This window comes from Calonectris borealis, chromosome 28 (assembly GCF_964195595.1).
Source record: "Calonectris borealis chromosome 28, bCalBor7.hap1.2, whole genome shotgun sequence".
NCBI classification, from domain to species: Eukaryota; Metazoa; Chordata; class Aves; order Procellariiformes; family Procellariidae; genus Calonectris; species Calonectris borealis.
This window is the reverse complement of record NC_134339.1, coordinates 2,735,249-2,753,170: the sequence shown is the minus strand read 5'-3', so window position 1 is coordinate 2,753,170 and position 17,922 is coordinate 2,735,249. Positions and strand designations below refer to the sequence as shown.

At 59.0% G+C, this 17,922-nt stretch overlaps 2 protein-coding genes across 3 annotated transcripts; one reads left to right on the top strand and one right to left on the bottom strand.

The window, feature by feature from the left end:
• The first annotated feature begins 1,926 nt into the window (after nucleotides 1-1,926).
• Nucleotides 1,927-5,097, top strand: LOC142093841 (la-related protein 6-like). Its single transcript, XM_075175389.1, has 3 exons — nucleotides 1,927-2,093; nucleotides 2,391-2,601; nucleotides 3,146-5,097. Exons 1-3 carry the CDS (start codon nucleotides 1,927-1,929, stop codon nucleotides 4,151-4,153), a joined length of 1,386 nt encoding a protein of 461 aa, XP_075031490.1. The 3' UTR covers nucleotides 4,154-5,097.
• A 3,173-nt stretch (nucleotides 5,098-8,270) lies between these two features.
• Nucleotides 8,271-16,174, bottom strand: DUS3L (dihydrouridine synthase 3 like). Of its 2 annotated transcripts, none has more exons than XM_075175190.1 (13): nucleotides 16,026-16,174; nucleotides 15,059-15,374; nucleotides 13,984-14,568; nucleotides 13,280-13,321; nucleotides 13,029-13,181; nucleotides 12,816-12,932; nucleotides 12,364-12,429; nucleotides 12,166-12,276; nucleotides 11,438-11,534; nucleotides 10,803-10,878; nucleotides 10,314-10,502; nucleotides 10,104-10,232; nucleotides 8,271-8,456 (listed from the first exon to the last, which is right to left on the bottom strand). In XM_075175190.1, exons 2-13 carry the CDS (start codon nucleotides 15,107-15,109, stop codon nucleotides 8,384-8,386), a joined length of 1,689 nt encoding a protein of 562 aa, XP_075031291.1. In that variant the 5' UTR covers nucleotides 15,110-15,374; nucleotides 16,026-16,174; the 3' UTR covers nucleotides 8,271-8,383. The 2 variants fall into 2 exon arrangements, with proteins under 2 accessions (XP_075031291.1, XP_075031292.1); XM_075175191.1 differs by having other exon boundaries at nucleotides 16,110-16,171.
• Nucleotides 16,175-17,922: the final 1,748 nt, after the last annotated feature.

Below are 17,922 nucleotides of genomic sequence, written 5' to 3'. Positions count from 1 at the left end.
CAGCACCTCCTGACCCCGAGCATACCCGGCTGCGAGCGGAGAGCAAAGCACAGCCCAAGATGCTCCCATTAAAACACACGCGCAGCCCAGCTTTGGCTTGCCGCTGGCTCCATCGCCCTTCCTAGACGGGCAAATCCCTGCAGAGGTTTCGGCGCGAGCGTCGCTGCGGGGCTGGGCTGGCAGGCTGGAGAGCTGCCGGGCTCGGGCGACGGGAGCCCGGGGAAGGTGGGCTGCCTGCGCGGCCCCTTGCTGCCTGCAGGGACAGGCAGTGCCCGTGCGTGGGCAAAGGGTGCTTTGCAGCAGCGTCAACGTGTGTACTTCCAGTCGAGAGACAACTTAGATGGGAATACTGGGGGGGGGGGCAGCCCTGTAGTGTCCTGACTGGTGTCTGCCTCCCACTGCAAATACAGGTGGGGTGTGTCCTCGTTGTCACCTGCCACCAAGTGCCACCACCCTTCAGGGACCGTGGCTGTTCCCAGCTCCCCTGCCGGGCGGCTCTTGGCCACCTCTCTCATCCCAGGACTTTCTCTTCCACCCACCATCGCACTGCCACGCAGTTCCAACCAGCAGAGAAAGCGGGGAGGTGGCAGGGGGGTGACACCGAGTGCACCAACCCCAGGGAAACCAGGGGAGTGCAACGTCCCAGAAGCGGTTTGGCATTGCCGGTCCCTGTGACTCGTCCCGGAAGGATGAGCTCCAAGCTGGACCGCGCGGCACAGCCCGGGGATTCATCGGGAGCAGCCCTGGGGCAAGGTGTTGGGACAGGGGACACTGCAGTGCTGCCTGCAGAGCTGCAGCCGGGGACCGGCCTGCCCCTGTGGGAGATGCTGCCCGTCCGGTGCCGGGTTGTTTGGGGAGCTCGGGGTGGACGTGTGACGAGCCCTTGGCCGGTCCTTGTGGCCACGGGGCACAAAACATCAGCTAAACCCCATGCCTGGACAGATGGGCTGAGGGTCAGCTGGGTCAGGCTTCCCGGATCGATCTCTCCAGACATCAGCTCTGGTTCTCGGCCACCTCCGCAGCCCCCCCGTGCCCTGGCATCGCCCCCAGCCCGGCAGAGCCGCCCCCGCCTGCCCTAGCCCCCTGCTGCTCTGACAGCCGCGTCCCCACCGCCACGTTGCCCTCCCGCTGCTGCCCAACTGGGGGCTCAAGCATCGTCCCGGGCCTCCTTCCCCATCTCGCAGTGAAGCTATGGGCCGTCCTGCCCCACAGCATCACCCCCTCCCAGGGGACCCATGCCCTGCCTGGGCCTCACCCCATTCTTGGGGCTCTTCTGCTCCCTGTCATCGGGGTGGGGGGTATTTCTGCAGGAAGAAGGACCTTTGCCTGTCACTCTGGTAGCACCAAGAGCCCAGATGGACTGACCCCTCCCTCCACCTCCATGTGACTGTTACTGTCCCTTTGCAAGTCAGAGAAACTGAGGCACAGACCGAGATGCCTCATGGCAGCGGTTCCCCACGGCCCCTGCCCCTCTGGCTCGGCAGTCCCGGCAGGAGGAGCCGGGCTGCTCCCGGGGCTCAGCTGGGGCCGTTTAACCTGCCGACAGGTTTCAGCTGGAGCCTGGTGGGTCTCGCTGGGGCCCTTCCTGGGTGGCCGCTCTTATAAACCAGCAGCCTGCTTGTCCCAGGGGCTTTTTCCTTCTTTCTTTTCCTTTCTTTTCCCTTTGTCTTTTAGGAGCCTTAGTTTGGAGGTGGGGAGGGTTGAGGTCTGCTGCCTGCAGGTCTCTAGGATGTAGTGCCAGGACTTTCCACCCTTCCCAGCAGTGCCAAGCAGGTAAGGGCACAGCAAGGAGCTGCCTCCGCTCCCCCCTCCCTGGGCAGGGGCTGGGGGCTGCAGCCCAGAGCAGGGCTCTGCCCTGGGGCTGGCTGCAGTCAGGAAGCGTCCCAGCACTCTCCTTCTCCTATGTAATGTCCCAGATGAAGGACGATGTCATCACGTAGCTCTGGGGTGGCCTTAGGGCTCGGTTCCCAGCCCAGCTGCAGCACCCCTCTGCCCGTGCAACGAAATTCCTTCCCGGCGCTGCATCTCCTCCCACCGCGGAGCCGCTCGCTCGCCCTGCTCAGCCAGGAAGACTTCTTCGAGAGCTTCGACGGGTACGTGGCTGCTGGCACGTGCGTGGGGGCTGAGCCCTGGTCTTGCCTTGTGTTTGTCCCCGAGGGAACGTGTCCCTTGCCTGGGATGGGTTTAGCTTCATGGTCTGGCACTGGTGCTCCCGGCACCAGGAGGCTCGCAGCGTGTGGGCTGGCGTTGCTCCCCTGTAGGCAGGGCAAAGCTGATAGCCCTGGGTCTCCCCGGTGCCTCTGCTGTCCGCACCGTTGCGGCTGAGACCAGGCAGGGCTGCACATCCCAAAGGCCACCACCTCACGCCTGTGTCCCTGCTGCTCTGCCAGGAGCTTCAGTGACGTGAGCGATGCTTTGGGGGCTGATCTGTTGGACTGCAATTGCTCCGTCCCCGACCCGCAGCTGGTCCGGAGGATCGTGTCCCAGGTGGAGTTCTACCTCTCCGATGAGAACCTGGCTAAGGATGCTTTCCTCCTGAAACATGTCCAGAAGAACAAGATGGGCTTTGTCAGCATCAAACTGCTGACGTCCTTCAAGAAGGTAGGCAGCCCATGGTGCCGGGTGGGACGTGGCCTTCGTGTGGAGGATGTCTGTGCGTCTGGGTGTTCTCTGGCTGTCTCCAGTGGGGTGTACTGGGAGGTCCAGGCTTTGCTCAGGCTGTCTGTGTCCTGGCGAAGCGCTGGTGGTGCAGAACTGGGCTCTGCTCTTGACCTTCAATGTGCTGCAGCCGTTCTCCAACCAGGGAGGGTGGCTGGGGAAGCGGTGAAGAGTCCTCAAACCACCCCCAGGGCTGGATTCACCTCTTCTGCCCATGGTCCCCCCCAGGCTGCTCTGGGAGAGATCATCCCTTAACCAAAAACCTGCGGGAAGCGCTGGTGGTGTGACGTACAGGGAAGCTGTAGCTTGTTGCTACAGTCCAGAGGGCACTGGGGACCTTCTGCAAACCCCGAAGATGCTCCCGTGAAAGGGGTATATTGCCTTGCCATGACTTTGGGTTGATCGGGTTGCAGCCTGGATGACGGGTTTAGGGTGGTCCCTGCCTGGAGAGACTCACGGGGACGCCGTGGCCCCCTCTGTCCCGCAGGTGAAATACCTGACGCGTGACTGGCGGCTCACGCTCTATGCCCTGCGGTTCTCGGAGTTGCTGGAGGTGAACGAGGAGGGCACCAAAGTGAGGCGGCGGGTCCCTGTCCCCCAGTCCCTGCTGAGCATCCCCCCCAGCAAACTGCTGCTGGCCTGGCAGCTGCTGCCCCAGGCGCAGGACATGCTGCCACCGCTCCAGAAGAACTTCCTTGAGACCATCACGAGGACCTTCAGCCCCTTCGGCGCCATCGCCTCCATCCGCATCCTGCGGCCGGGCCGCAAGCTGCCCTCGGATGTACGGAAATACACGTCGCGCTTCCCCGAGCTGCTGAGCAAGTGCTGCGCGCTGGTGGAGTACGAGAGCCTGGAGAGCGCCCGCAGGGCCTTCGAGGACCTCGGCCGCCAAAGCCACCCGGGCGGCGAAAGCATCAGGGTGGTCCGGCTGTGCGGGAAGGGCCCCAAGAAGAAACCCGGGGCTGAGAAGGAGGTGGCGGAGGAGCTGGTGGACCAGCTGGGTTGGAAGGAGCAGGCGGCAGCCGCGACCTTCCCCTACGGCCCTGGGGACTCCCTGCTCTGCAGCCCTCTGGAGTCAGATGGTGCCCCGGCGTCACCCCCCCTCCTCCTGAACAAGGACCCCTCGGCACCCGCCTGGCCCGGCAGCGACTTCAAGCCCGACGACTTCGGCAACGCCTTCACCGGGTCGCTCCTCACCAGCAGAGTCTTCCCTCCGCTCGGGACAGGCCTGGGCAGCGGCAGCTGCTATGGCCGCTGCTGCAGCACCGCGAGCCCCCGCGGCTGCGGCTGGGGGAGCGGGGCGGGTGTCTGGGTGCCCTGGCGCAGCAGCCCCTCTCCGGACGCCAAACCTCCTCCTGGCGATCCCCTGACAGCGAAGCGGGTGACCGAGCCCCTCGGTCTGCGGGACGGGGTGCTCCGCCTGCCCCACGGCCCCGATGGCACCAAGGGCTTCTGCAGCAGCATCAGGAGAGGAGAGCTCGTCCTCCGGCACTGAGGCTCCTTTACCTTTGGGTTTGGGGATTTTTTCTTTTTTTTTTTTTCTTTTTTTTTTCTTTTTCCTCCTTCTCTCGAGCAGAATAACTCTGCGGCCCCCGCGAGCTGCGGGTGGCGGCGGTGCAGCTGCTCCAGGGGACAGGAGGTTTGGGGCAAGGACGATGCTCGGGGCGGTCAGCGTGCAAGGCGAGACGCTGAGCAGCAGCGGCACCGGGAGCTGCGCCGTGCCGACGGCAACGGGACTGCGCCTGCCCGGGGTCCAGAACGGCTCCCACCGCCCCAGCGGCGTCACTGGGACTGCCCTAAGGAAGGGGCTGATCCCCGCCGACCCCCGGTGCTGGGGGACTGTCCTGACGGGGACCTCACCCCGCACCTCCTGCGAGCCCGATGCGGAAAGGTGAGGCCGCTTCCCGACGGTGCCGTTGGCTGCGTTGGCCCCAGTTGTGGAGCTCCAATGGGAAATGGGCAATAAAGAGAGATGAAGTTTCCAGGCACTTTCTGGCAGGTGCAGTCGTTTTCTATTATTATTTTTTCCCCCTTCCTGGTCTTGCAGCTGCCCAGGGTGCACCCAGACAAGGGGAGAGGGTCCCTGCCTGGGCTGCAGCTCCTTCCCTTGCCGTTCTTGGGGTGATTTGGGGTTCTTTTGCTGCGGCAGTGAGGCAAAGCCGGGCTCTGGAGCCGAGCGCGGTGGGACCCGAGGAAGGGCGCGATTGTCTTGAGGCTCTGAAGGGCTTTGCACGGAGCCCTGTCCCCGCTGGAGGGGCCGCTGCTTGTGTTCAGGACGAAGGCGTTGCAGCCCTTGCTGTCTGTGTGGGTCCATCTGCCCTTGTCCCAGGGGCTCGGTGCTGCTTTCTGCGTGGGGCCGTGTCCGTGAGTCCTGCAGGGACCCGTCTGTCCTGGCTCCCCCGCCAAAGGGCTGCTTCCCCCGGGGAAGGGGACAGGGGAGTCCCCTCCTCCATTGCCTGCCCTGCTGGCGGTGACTCAGCCCTGGGGGTGGCTCGGTGCCCTTCGGCGCTCGCCAGCTCCGATTTGGGGCTCAGCGGGGCTTTGGCACCCCTTAGGTGCCATTTCCCGGTGCCCCCTGCGCTCCCTCCCACACGGGCACGGAGCGGTTCTGAGAAACAGCTTTTAGTTGAAAAAGAACAAGAGCAAAGGTCCCAGCAAAGCTACTCTAACCCTCCCCTCCCCCCAAAATACACCACCCCTCCTCCCGCACTTCCCCCACCTCCATCTCATCCCTGTGTCGGGTCTGATCCCCCCCCGATGCTGCCCTGCGCTCGCCGGGTGGCCCTGACAAGGTGCTCTTCTGCCTCTTCCCCCGCTGTTCCGCCATGGCAGGCTGGGACGGTGGCGGGTCCCCCCCATGGCTCCTGGGGCTCCATCCCCATGCCCTTAGAATCATTAAGGTTGGAAAAGACCTCTAAGATCATCGAGTCCAACCCTCAACCCAACACATCATGCCCACCAAACCATGTCCCTAAGGGCCTCATCTACACGGCTTTTAGATACCTCCAGGGATGGGGACTCCACCACGTCCCTGGGCAGCCTGTTCCAAGGCCTGACCACTCTTTCAGTAAAGAAATTTCTCCTAATGTCCAATCTAAACCTCCCTTGGTGCAACTTGAGGCCATTTCCTCTCGTCCTACTGCTGTTCCTTGGGAGAAGAGACCGACCCCCACCTTGCTACACCCTCCTTTCAGGGAGTTGTAGAGCGATGAGGTCTCCCCTCAGCCTCCTCTTCTCCAGGCTGAACACCCCCAGTTCCCTCAGCCGCTCCCCATCAGACTTGGGCTCCAGGCCCTCCACCAGCTTCGTTGCCCTCCTCTGGACACGCTCCAGCACCTCCATGTCCTTCTTGTGGTGAGGGGCCCAGAACTGAACACAGGATTCGAGGTGCAATTCGAGGTGAATTCTTCTAGGCTCGGGATGGTGTTGATGGTCTTGGGGACGCTGTAGTCGGGGGTGAGCAGCTCCTCCGGCAGCGAGAGCGAGGTGAAGTCGCAGTGGGGGATGGGTGCACCGGTGCCACCGGAGTCCCCAGGCACGGGGCCGCTGCCGGGACTGTCCTGGCTGACCCCCACCGTGTCCAGGGAGCAACCAAAGAGCCTGAGGGCCTCTTCCAGAGGCACCTCCTCGGACACAGAAGGTCACCTGCCGGGTCCCCAGGGCCTTGGCTGTGGGGGGCAGCACAGGGGCTGGGGGGGCGTCGCTGCCCGGGGGGATGTTGGTGCCCGGGGGTGGCCGTGCTGGAGATGTTGATCCATGCCAACTGCCCCTCGATGTCCTGGTGGCCGGGGACGGACATCAGCAACACCGTGGGCGCTGGGGCCATCGGTCTCCCCTGATGATTGTAGGGCAGGAGGTGTTGCGTCGGGCCCTGGGGGGCCCCAAGGGCCGCCCAGAGGGGTCCCGAAGCCCCACCAGGCAGCACCCAGCAAAGAAGCGGCGCCTTGGCCGAGCGTGGCGGTGGCCGGTGGTGGCAGGGTGGTGCTCGTCCACTCGATGTGGAAGACCCGGGGGTTGAAGCAGCAGCCGCTGCAGCCCTGCGAGGGTGGTGGGGGGGGACCCTCCAGGGGCACCCACCGAGCCAGCCCCCATCACCAACAGCCCCCGGCTCTGCGCCAGGCACATGGGGAGCTTGTGGCCGGGGCGCTCCCCGCGGGGTGAGCTGCTGTGCCAGCGGGACAGCTCGGCGAGGAGACTCGCTCCTAGGAGAGGTGGCCCCAGGTATTGGGGAAATTCTCTGGAAATTGGATTTACTGAGCGTGCATCACCCAGGCGAGGGCAGGGACGTTCGCCCGGGCTTGCTGAACCCCCATGCCAAAACTGGTGGGGACACAGGGGTGGTGGGGATGCTGGGAGTGCCCGGGGGTCGGGGTGCCAGAGCAGACAGGGTGCCATACCTGCTGGGGGTGCCTGGGGTGCCAGCGGTGCCCCCCTCACCGGGGGTGCCCAGCCTGCGGGGAAGGGCTGCTCCTGCCCGGGCAGTGGGCACAGGTTGGGGGAGCCTGAAAGAGAGAGAGGAGCCATGGCCGGCGGTCACCTCCGCTCCTTGCCCCAAGAGCGTCCCCGGGCTGCAGGGGTCGGGGTCGGTCCCTACCTTGGGGGTAGAAGGTTTCGGGGAGCAGAAAAGGCTGAAGGAGCCGGGGGGCCCGGGGGCCGCGCAGTGGGAGCCGCAGCGGTGGCTGCGCCATGGTCCCTTCTGGCTGTTGGCTGCTAAGGACTCTCCGGCGTCTCCCAGGAGGGAATGTGGGGGCTCCCCGTGTTCCGCCCCGCCCCAACAGCCTCCCAGCTCCTCCTGGGGAGGGAAAGCGTTAAGGGGGGCTGGGGTGCCCCCTGCCCTTACAGGTAGTTATCGGGGGCTATGGGTGCAAATGCTTTTTGCTTTAAACAGTATTTTTCAAGAGGGAAAAGAACAAGTTGATCCAGCCGAGCTGTGTGGGGACCAAGCTGCATCCGCAGCCTCCTCGTGCCACACGGCAGATGAGTTTGTGACTGTTGCCTGTGGTTCTGCATGCCGCATCAACCGGAGTGACGCAGAGATAGGAAAAAGGACCTGGAGTGTCAAGGGAAGGTCATGCAGTGTCACTCGGTGGCATGCTTTCCCCCAGCCCTCGCTCAAGTAGCGCTGTCAGGTCTTTTGGTCTCCATCGGGAAACAAGCAGCTCTGGATTCCCCTCGGAGGCGGCTGCGCTTTCCCCGGGTGCGTGACATCCAGGAGGAGACGGTACCCGCCGCTGCGTGCTCCCAGAAAAGGACTGGATTCTGCACAACATCCGATGATGAGACGCTGGGGCTGTTTGTGCTCTACAGGACCCCAGGGACTGGGTTAGTACATCCCCTCCTCATACTTGGAGGATTTGGCACTACCAAGGACATCCTGGTAGGAACAGAGGCCCCTCGTTCCCGCTATGTGAACAGTGTGTGGCGTGGGGGAGTCGGGACAACTCCTGCCGTGAACTGGAGGCCAAAGATCTCTCCTGGCCTGTATCCTGTTAATTAAACAGATTGCTCTCTGTTAGTGAGGCACCTCTGGCTGCAAGACTGTGCAAGGCCATCTGCTGCGTAACTGGTTGCAGGGACCGATGCTGTGGGCGTGAAGGCAACCGCGCTTCTAAAAACATAAAACTTTATTTCATTTCAGAGCACAGCTGAGCAACCCTGCTCCTCGACACACACCGTCCTAACGCCTCCTCTTGACTCGATGCCAGGGGAAAGGGCCTCAGCAGCCCTATCTGTAGGAATTTGCCTTGTGTTTAGGCAGGAAGGTGAAGCTGGTAGGTACAGGTCCCAGAAGCAGCTCACTGGAAGAGTGAAAGAAAAGAACAAAACCAAACCAAAACAAAAAAACAAGGAGAGGTTTGTGTTCAGTACAACAGAGCCACCGGTACCCGGCTGTGGCATGGCCCTGTGGCTCTATAGCGATGGTGACTGCAGTCAGATGTGTCAAATCAAGCCGTTATGCTCCCAAAAATTCAGGGCTGCTGCACAAAACCACCTCTGGTGCTGAGCTTTAACCCTGAACCACAGTACTGGAGGGACGCAGCCTCCAGATAAGGGCAATGTCCTTCTTGTTGGGGAGTCACCGAGAGTCGATGCCAAAATGGGTTCCTAAGTTTGGTGACTTGAACACCAGCCTCACCGCTGGCAATGACATGCCTAAAATCAACACGAGCCTCTGAAAAGCTCCTCCCCACCTCTCGCTGTGCTTGTGCAGAGCCAAAACCCTGTTAGTGCCAAAAAGTATTAAGGTCAGATCCTAAAATGATGTAAGCCAGTTCTATTGCGATCAGATTTATCCTAGCTTAAGACTTCAACTATTTCACGCTTTGGAACACACATTGTATTTTCAGTGCAGAGTAATTTTCTTTATAGTCAAGGAGGTTTAACTTATTTCCTGGATGCTAGTTCAATACAGCATCACTAAAACTTTCCATAAGACATGTCAGAGAGAGTATCCCAGCAGGGCACAGAACTGCATAGCAAGAGCCTGAATCTACAGCACAAAAGCAGAAATAGCGTGTGCTGAGAGAACCCTGCTTCTGGTTAGCGTCTCCTCCAAATGAGCTTTAATGAATAAAACTAAATTGCTTTAAAATTTTGAGTTCTTACGGCTATAAATGGCTATTACATGGCATGTAAAGACCACAGGTTACAAAGCTTTGTGCGGCCTAATGTGGGCAGGTTCCGCTTGAAAAATGGCATTTAAAAATTCTGATCAAAACTTGATGTACTTGTAACAGGGTTTTAGGCAGCTGTTCCCAGTACTAACAAAATGGATGAGGATTAGCAAAATCAGAGAAGGCTGTAGCCATGCTCTATTTTTGCTAATCTCTGTTTCCATGAGATGGGAAATAGCAGCTGGCCGCTCCAGCTCTCATTTTAGCTGGCTTTGAGCTTGCAAAGTCATTTCAAGCCAGGGCCTGAGGACTCGTAGATGTGGGGAAAAACAGTTTCCTGCACTTTGTTGCATAAACTCAGAAATCAGATAACAAAAAATGGGGAAAATGCTCAGCTCTCCTATCTTGGGGATGGGGACTGCCTTCCTGCTTGGTGTCTGTATGGGCCTGGCAGGGTGGGACCGTCCAGGCAGAGCACGGAGGGATCTGACGCTGAAAGCCTGAGACGTCCCATCGTTGCGCTCTCCCCTCTTGGTTCCTACGACCGTCCTGGGATGAACAGCGTGTCATGAGAGAGGTCAGCTATTCTAGATTTGCAGCGGGTACTGGATGACCTGCTGAAGCAGATACAGGGATTGAGAGAGCTCTTCAAGCTCAGTTAAAACCTCGAAGTAAAGCACTGGTTAACTCTTGCTGCTTTCTTACAACATCTTAAACTGATGGGAAAGAGGCATCACCCCCTCTTTGGAGGATGTATGCAGGCACAGTGACTTTGTGGGGCTCTGCGATGTCCCTTCCTAACAATTTAAATGAAATTCAATGCTTTATTACCTTATTTTAATCCAATCGTCTACATTTTGGCTTGCCATCAGCGTCTCCAGATAGTCTCTCCCCATGTAGTAAGGCGGCCGCTCGTTAATTTTCTGAGGTAGGTGTTCTAATAAGCCAACTGGAATATACCTGCAATGAAATGTAACGGCAGTGTGCGCATTGTTCGCGTGGTACAGGCTTGCTGCGTTCCTCTCAGCTGGGGAGAATTACCTGCACAGGAACGAGAGCCATTCCAGCAGGAACTTCCTGGTCTTCTCCACTCCCTGAGTATCTGACCCCCAGTGCTCAAGGCCATAGTTGGTGAAGTCTTTGAGGATATCAAATCTCTCGCTGGAGGAGATATCCCAGTGTCTCTGTTCCTTAATTTCAGTGAAAAGCCACGGTTTGATGAGTGCCCCTCTGTAGCCCAAAAAAAGGTGCATTGTTATTCCCATGACTGATGCTTCTGAAGATGCCAACTAATTTAAGAGACTTCACAGCACTAACTTGCCAGCCAATGCTGCTTTAATTTTTTTTTTCAATTTCAACAGGAAGCTGCAGTAAGTTCCCACGGATGCAAACTGATTTTACCAAGTTTCAAAGAGTAGTTTCACCAAGAGGAAACTTCTCGTGTTTTCAGTTTGTTTAGGTCTTTTTTAATTCCTTTTTTACTCTTGCACCAATAGAGCTCAGAAGCAAAGGGGAAACACAGGCACTTGCCTTGCAATCATAATTCCCGAAACGCCCATCTGCATGGCTCGATTAGCATCTTCGTAAGACAAAATATCACCGTTTCCTGTCCAGAAGGAAGGCAGAAGCCAGAGGTCAAAGTGATACATGAGGGCAAGTCAAAATGAGTTAATCCAGGCATGGGATAAAATTCAAAATGGACAGAGGGTCTAAGAGCCAGATTGTCCAAAGAGGCTCTGGGGCTCCTGTTTGGAGATTCCCAGGGATGCTTCTGATTAATGTTCCCCTTACAAGGAAAAGGAGAGCCTTCTCTCTTCTTCTCCACTCCCAACTCCTACTCTGAAGGTTTAGCTGGGACTGTCTGTGCCATGGTGCCCAAGGGAGAAAGCACCTGCTGAAAACGAAGTCTTTTGTGTCCTGCCTGTCCCTTCCCCTCCTACTCTGCTCAGTGCTCGTCACGCCTGGCCCCAAGCACACGGGCAAATCTGGGCTGCACAAGAGCTGCTGGTAACTCACTCCGTCGAGTCACCAGCAGCACGAGGGATACCCTAACCTTTCCCCCAGGCTGAATGTCCTTGGGAGCCTTTTTTTTTCTTTTTTAAAGATATTTCAAATCAAACGTGCGGTACTTTCAGTCCATATGACAAAACAACCAAAACACCTACCAAAAAGAGGCATGGGGCTTGCTATTTTAGCACATTCTGCTATGTAGTCCCAGTCAGCACCCCTCGTGTACCGCTGTTCTCTGGATCGGCCGTGAAGCTGGGGAAGAAAATCGCAGTGAGACCTCACCGAATGCACCAGAGGAGGCAGGGTAGAACGGGAAGGCTGGAGGAAGGTGCTTCAGCAAAGGCAACGACACCAGGCTGGGGTAAAGGATCCCTCTGGATCTACAGCCCAGCCAGGTGCTAACAGACCAGGCTGCGGAAATGGTTAGCGGAGCTGAGAAAGGGCTGGATGCTTTCTGAGTGATGGTTCGGCTATTTGCGAGCCAGAGCAAGAAGTGACTGTTCACAGCGAAGGAGAATATTCACTGTAGGCAGGAACTACTCATCCCCATGCAAATGAGATGGTCCCATCGCTTCCCCAGCCCCGCTATAATGAGGCTTACTTGGCTGAAACCTCTGTTTCAGAGCACCGCAGGAACCATCTCCCTTTGTAATGGATACAAGGCTCAGGAGCACCTAGGAAAATGCTCTCTGCATCTGAATTTTTCTCTGTTATTAGCAGAAAACACTAAAAGGTAGTACGCAGCTGGTCAAAGGTGTTTGAAAGAGCTGCCCAGCTGCAGAGAAGGGTAAGGTCACCCCCACATCGTGCTCTAGGCTGACATGCAAGCAGAGTTCCTCAGACACCAGCCAGCAATCTCACACCACAGCAAGTATCCCTGTACCGTGACCATGGATGCTCCCCACTCCCGGATCTTGGGGATTATTTTATGAGCCACATTAATCTTTTCTTGCACTCCCGTCCGTATCTTCACAGTCAGTGGGACGTCCAGCACCTGCAGAAATGGGAGAGTGAGGCCAGGCTGAGGCAGGAGCCGGCTCCATCAGCTCATCTCCCGCTGCTGGCGGGTGCTCTGACTCACCGAGTTCATCCCTCGGACGATCTGTTCAAACTTGTTGGACCGAGTCATCAGAGCACAGCCTCCTCCCTGGGGGACAAAAGGTGGCAGTCAAGACTTTCTGCTTCCTTGCATAGTGAAGAGCCTCCGTGGAGCTGCTCAACAGCAGCCCTCTACTCAGGGGATGCAGGTAAGACTTGGAGCATCTCAAGACTTGGAGAAACAACCTGGGACTCTTCAACAAAAAAAACCCCACAGCCCTTTTCCCTCCCAACTTCTGCCTGCTGCCAGGCAGAGACAGCTAACCATTCCCTGCTCTTTGAACAGCTTATTTGCCTTCTCGCTGAAGTCTAGCGCCCACAAATGAACTGGGAGCTCTGGATCAGACTGGCAGGAGCAGATCAGGTAGCAGGGGATGAGGCAAAAGACAAGCATCTATTGAAGGAAGCAAAACGCGCTGCAGAACGTCTTCGTACCTTCTTGTAGACCAGGTCAATGGGACACCCGACATTGATGTCTACAAAGTCCACTTCAATTGTCTGGTTCAGGAGCTCTGCACATTTGGTCATCGTGTCTGGAAATGCTCCCTCCAGCTACCAAGGGGGGACAGGTTGCGTAAGTTCAAGCAGCAGCTTTTCTCCTCAGAAGTGAGTTATCATTTGTTTGGTTATCAAGATGATAGCACTCACCTGCACCCCAAAAATATCTTCGGTGTGATGCCGTTTGAGGAGAGCCCACTCGGAGGACTGGCCCTGAAGCAGGTTTGTGCACACAGCCATCTCTCCACAGGTGACGTCTGCCCCGAAGCGCTTGCATATCCTTCGGAAAGGGAGGTTACCGCACTGAAAGAGACAGCAGAGAGATGGTTTGTCAGGAGATTTGCTCTGTTCCAAATCTGGCAATGGCAAATTTTGACAAAAGGAGAGAATTATCTACCTACCGTGGTCAGTGGAGCCAAGTAGAGCTTTCCTTGGATTTCCAGCTGGAAAACAACAAGGATGGAGAAGCATGTTAGCAGAGCTGAACCAGCAGTGGTTAAAGAGGAAGATATTCCAGTTAGGAATTTTATCATTTGCCTCGGGTAAAACTCAGTGGGAAACCCAGAAAATCACTGGTTTTGTTCAAGAACCTTAACTATTCCCTGAGAACATATTGTTTGGATAAAAGAACCAGAGACTTGAACTGCTCAATTTGTTTTCACTGCTTAGCTTGGAGAAAACTCAAAGCAGTTACAGATATAGAGGGATGCAAGACTGGCTAATGGATGCAAGGATGGAGGTGACGAGGAGGAGAGGAAGGAGGCAATGCTCTCGCCCCAGGAGAGCACCGTGCAGTACACACAAACCAACAGCCCCAGCCTCGGCTCTCCTTGCAGATCCACCCTCACCGACAGCTCAGCCCCTACCCTCCTTCACGTGCACGGGGCCGCAGCTTCTCTTGGTTCTCACCCCTCCACAGTCAACACCATGGCCCCAAGAGCTCACCTTCCTGCATCCTTCCCTTCATGACAGTAACGTGGTCGCCAGGCAGCTCTGTCCTCTGCCTGCCTCTCACCCAGCTGAGAGGTCTCTTCTGTCTTCCCAAGCACAATCTTAACCCCTTGACAGGTACACGAGAGACGGTAACCCTCGACCAAGCTCTCACCTTCCTCTTCTCACATGACCGCAGCTTTATCATGTCTTCATCTGTCACTGGGCCCGCTGTTTTGACGGAGGAAGCCTCCTCGCCACCTGTGGGGCTGGGATTCTGCAAGGCGTCTGGTTTAGGATCTTCTCCCTGCTCTGGTAGCACAGGACATTCAGAGCTGTCTCCCAGAGCCTCCTGGTGTGTTCTGCAGTTGGACACCTCTTGCTCCTCTATGGAGCGCCCCGTGGCATTGCCTCCCTTCCCACCGTTGCCGTGGGGCTTGGCTAGACCACGGAGGTACTCGTCAGCCTTCTTGAAGATAAACTTCCTCTTGCGCAGCTGGTGCTGGAGGTCCTTGGAGAGGTTGTTCCTCACCAGCGACTTCCCTTCCCACTGCTTAGCCAAGTCCGTGTTGACGATGTTCTGGTAGCCATCCCCGAGGTGGGCCTGGGCAAAGCGGCAGGTGACGCCGTAAATGCACTTGCCAAAGGTTTCGAAGAGCACGCAGCTGTGCCCCAGGTCAGCCGGCTTCGCGGCCATGTACTCGCCAACATCGTGCAGAAAGCGGCACCGTGCACCGAAATAGCACTTCTCTGCACACCCCTAAAAAAAATAGAGAGGAGGTTAAAACCTCTGCCCTCCACTTGCCTGCCCGGCCGGCACCTGCCAGCACAAGCGAGGTGAGCCTGGGTCTGCCCCGGCTCAGAGACGGGCCAGAACTGCTCTGAGCACCCATCGCTCCCCGGGTGACGTCGGGCACCCCAAGAAACGCTCCCAGACTGCTGGAATGTGCCGCAGAAGGGCAGCGACGTACCCACTTGAGGGGACATTTTAGCACTACTGCTTCAGGGAAGCTGCCACTTTTCGCGTCCCACTCAGCTCATCCCGCCTCACCCTCTCCCAGCCAGCCAACGAAGGTGGTTTTGCCAGCACAGCCCCCTGCTACGCTCTCCCTGCTGGGAGTTTGCCCTGGTGCGGCTCTATCTTCAACGTGCTTTCCTAGACTTAAAAATAAATGCAGCCCTTGAGCAGGAAGAACCCACCGGGGTCCCAAATTCCCCGCAGCAGCGAAGCAGGGCCCCCCGCACCCTACCTGCGTGACCGACGGGCACAGCCTGCTCTGCTCGTAGTGGTTGGGTTTCATACACGGCCTGCTCTTGTTCTGCCCCCGGGCCCGCTTCCGCTCCGCGGGCTCCTTCTCCGCTGCTCCAGCATCTTCTCGGCTTTCCCCGTCCTGAGCGAGGTCCTCCGACCTCACCCGTTTGGCAGGGGGCTCGCTCTGGCAGCTGCCGACCTCCTCCTTCTTCTCCTCGACCTCCTCCTCCTCCTCACCCCCACCGCCCGCCTGGCCGCTGGGCTCGCCCCTGGCCCGCAGGTAGGCGTGGAACTGCTCCTTGGAGGCCAGGAACCTGCGGAGACACGGCACCCGTGAGACCCCTGCGCCCAGCGGGGAGCGGGGTGCCCGGGGAGATGGGGGAGAGGGGGCTGCCTGCGGGGAGGGGGGGCTGCCGGGGGGGTGGTGGGGCTGGGCACGGGGCCGGACAGGTACTGGGGGGGTTATGGAGGGGCCGGGCACGTAGCGGGGGGTTATGGAGGGGCCGGACAGGTACTGGGGGGGTTATGGAGGGGCCGGGCAGGTACCGGGGGGTTATGGAGGTATCGGGCACATACCGGGGGGTTATGGAGGGGCCGGGCAGGCACCGGGGGGTTATGGAGGGGCCGGGCAGGTACCGGGGGGTTATGGAGGGGCCGGGCAGGCACCGGGGGGTTATGGAGGGGCCGGGCACATACCGGGGGGTTATGGAGGGGCCGGGCACGTACCGGGGGGTTATGGAGGGGCCGGGCACGTACCGGGGGGTTATGGCGGGGCCGGGCACGTACCGGGGGGTTATGGAGGGGCCGGGCACGTACCGGGGGGTTATGAAGGGGCCGGGCAGGTACCGAGGGGTTATGGCGGGGCCGGGCAGGTATCGGGGGTTATGGAGGGGCCGGGCACATACCGGGGGGTTATGGAGGGGCCGGGCAGGTACCGGGGGGTTATGGAGGGGCCGGGCACGTACCGGGGGCTTATGGCCGGGCCGGGCACGTACAGGGGGTTATGGAGGGGCAGGGGCGGGGCGGGGCGGCCCTGGGCCCGCACTCACCGGGCGCGGACCGGCGCCACCCCCGCCGCCACAGCCGCTGCCGCCATGCTGCCGCACGCGGCGATGACGCGGGGGCGGGGAGGGACCACGTGACGGGGGCGCGAGGCTGGCGGGGCGGGTATAAAAGGCCCGGCTGAAGCCCGGCCGCCTCAGAGCGGCGGGCGGGCGGGCGGGCGGGGCGGGCTGGGGCCGTGGGTGTGGCGCCAGGGTCGAGCCGGGCTCTGTGAGGGGCCGCAGCGCCGCTGAGGGTCGTGTCTGTGCGTCTGAGGGAGGCCCTGAGCCCTCTGGGCTTGCTGGGGGGACTGGGACCTGTCTGCGGGGGGAGCACCAGAGCTCGGGGCCGGTTGAGGGGCTGCCTGCAGCCCCCTGTGTTGGGGCTACCCGAGTGGGGAGAAGAGGCCAGTGTGCGGCCCTTGTGCCCGGGAGAGGTGTCATCCCTTGTTGTGGCTCTTCTCTCTGCTTTTGGGCACCTCCTGGGTGGCATCCTGTGAGGGATCCAGGGTTTACAGGGATTAACACCAGCTGCTGTCCCAGGCCTCGCTCTTGAGTGGGAGCAGGGCTAGTCAGGGCTTGAGGGACGGGAAAAAAAACATCCATGGGCTTTTGTCTCATGGCTTCTGAGGTGTTCTGTGATTTGGGGGAGAGGGCCTGGCTCTTCTGCCTCTTCATAGCTGTCAGCTGGAGCTTTCTGCAGAGATGCAGGGCTCTTGGTGTGGGTTTTTTGTATGTTTGGGGTTTTTATTGAAGCAGTCAATGCAAGGCCCGGTTGCTAGGTGCTCGGTCTAAACTGAGGGGATGAGCCAGCTCCCGTTGCACGGAGCTATAAATCTGCCTTGGAGCTGTCCCACGGGCAGAATTTTGTTGCGGCTGCTCCGGCAACAGGATTTTCCATATTACCCTTTGGAAACATTTTCAAGCCTAACCCAGCTGAGGCACGGGAGGGCTTCGTCTTTCCACCGCTGATGGCCCACGGGAAGAACCAGTCTGTGCCCCTCGCAGCAGGCTGTGTGCCGTCACACCGTCCTCCTGCCGTGCACAGGCTGCAGGATGGATGGAGGGGCCATGAGACAAGGCCACCTTGTTTCTGGGGACTGAGGTTGTCCTCTGGCATGGGCTGTAGCCAACACAAAACTAACTCCAGATCTGAGGTGCTGCCACACATTCCTGATGGCTGCTTTGATGAGGCCGCCCTGCTAACGCAGGGAGCGAGGGCTGGCGCTCGTGAGACTGGCGGGAGCACAAAGTCTGCCCTTGCGTTTGGTCTGTGGGTGGAAGTTCAGGCTGAAAAACAAACTGACGTGTGAAGTGTGGGGTGTTCAGTGTGAGACTGCACACAGTGACCTCCGTTCCCTCCTCTGTAGCTGCCACGTCTTCTCCATGTTTTTGGGACGCTTGTTACAGCCTTTCCTGGTCCATAGTCCCTGCACGCCAGAAGCAGCCAGCACCTCGTCTGTGATCCTCTGAGCCCGTGCCTGGTGCGCGTGGGTCTCCAGCAAGAAAGATCTTGTAGTGAGGGGGCTTGATGTCTCATGGGGTAACGTGTTCAGAGCTCTCCTGGATGAGGTTTCATTTCCAGCTTGGGCTCACATCCCTTCCTTCGCAGTTGTGCTCCGTCATCTGCACAGCCTTGTTTGACTCATGCTTGGCCTGGGCTACCAAGAGGGTGAGAAGTAGCTGTGAAGCCCAAATGAAGAAAGACCCGTGCTCCATCTTCTTTCCTGTCCCCTGCCCTGCAGTGAGTCTGAGGGCTTTGCCTTTATCCGAATAAAACATTGCCGCTTTGTTTCCATGAGCCCAGGAAAGCAGGCTGGAG

Coding starts and splice junctions, on each gene's coding strand:
- LOC142093841 (XM_075175389.1), top strand. CDS start 1,927: ATGTCATCACGTAGCTCTGGGGTGGCCTTAGGGCTCGGTTCCCAGCCC. Junction 2,094..2,390: donor TTCTTCGAGAGCTTCGACGG/GTACGTGGCTGC, acceptor CTGCTCTGCCAG/GAGCTTCAGTGACGTGAGCG. Junction 2,602..3,145: donor TGCTGACGTCCTTCAAGAAG/GTAGGCAGCCCA, acceptor TCTGTCCCGCAG/GTGAAATACCTGACGCGTGA.
- DUS3L (XM_075175191.1), bottom strand. CDS start 16,156: ATGGCGGCAGCGGCTGTGGCGGCGGGGGTGGCGCCGGTCCGCGCCCG. Junction 11,535..12,165: donor GGGGAGCATCCATGGTCACG/GTACAGGGATAC, acceptor TTTCTTCCCCAG/CTTCACGGCCGATCCAGAGA. Junction 8,457..10,103: donor GACGATTGGATTAAAATAAG/GTAATAAAGCAT, acceptor TCACTCTTCCAG/TGAGCTGCTTCTGGGACCTG.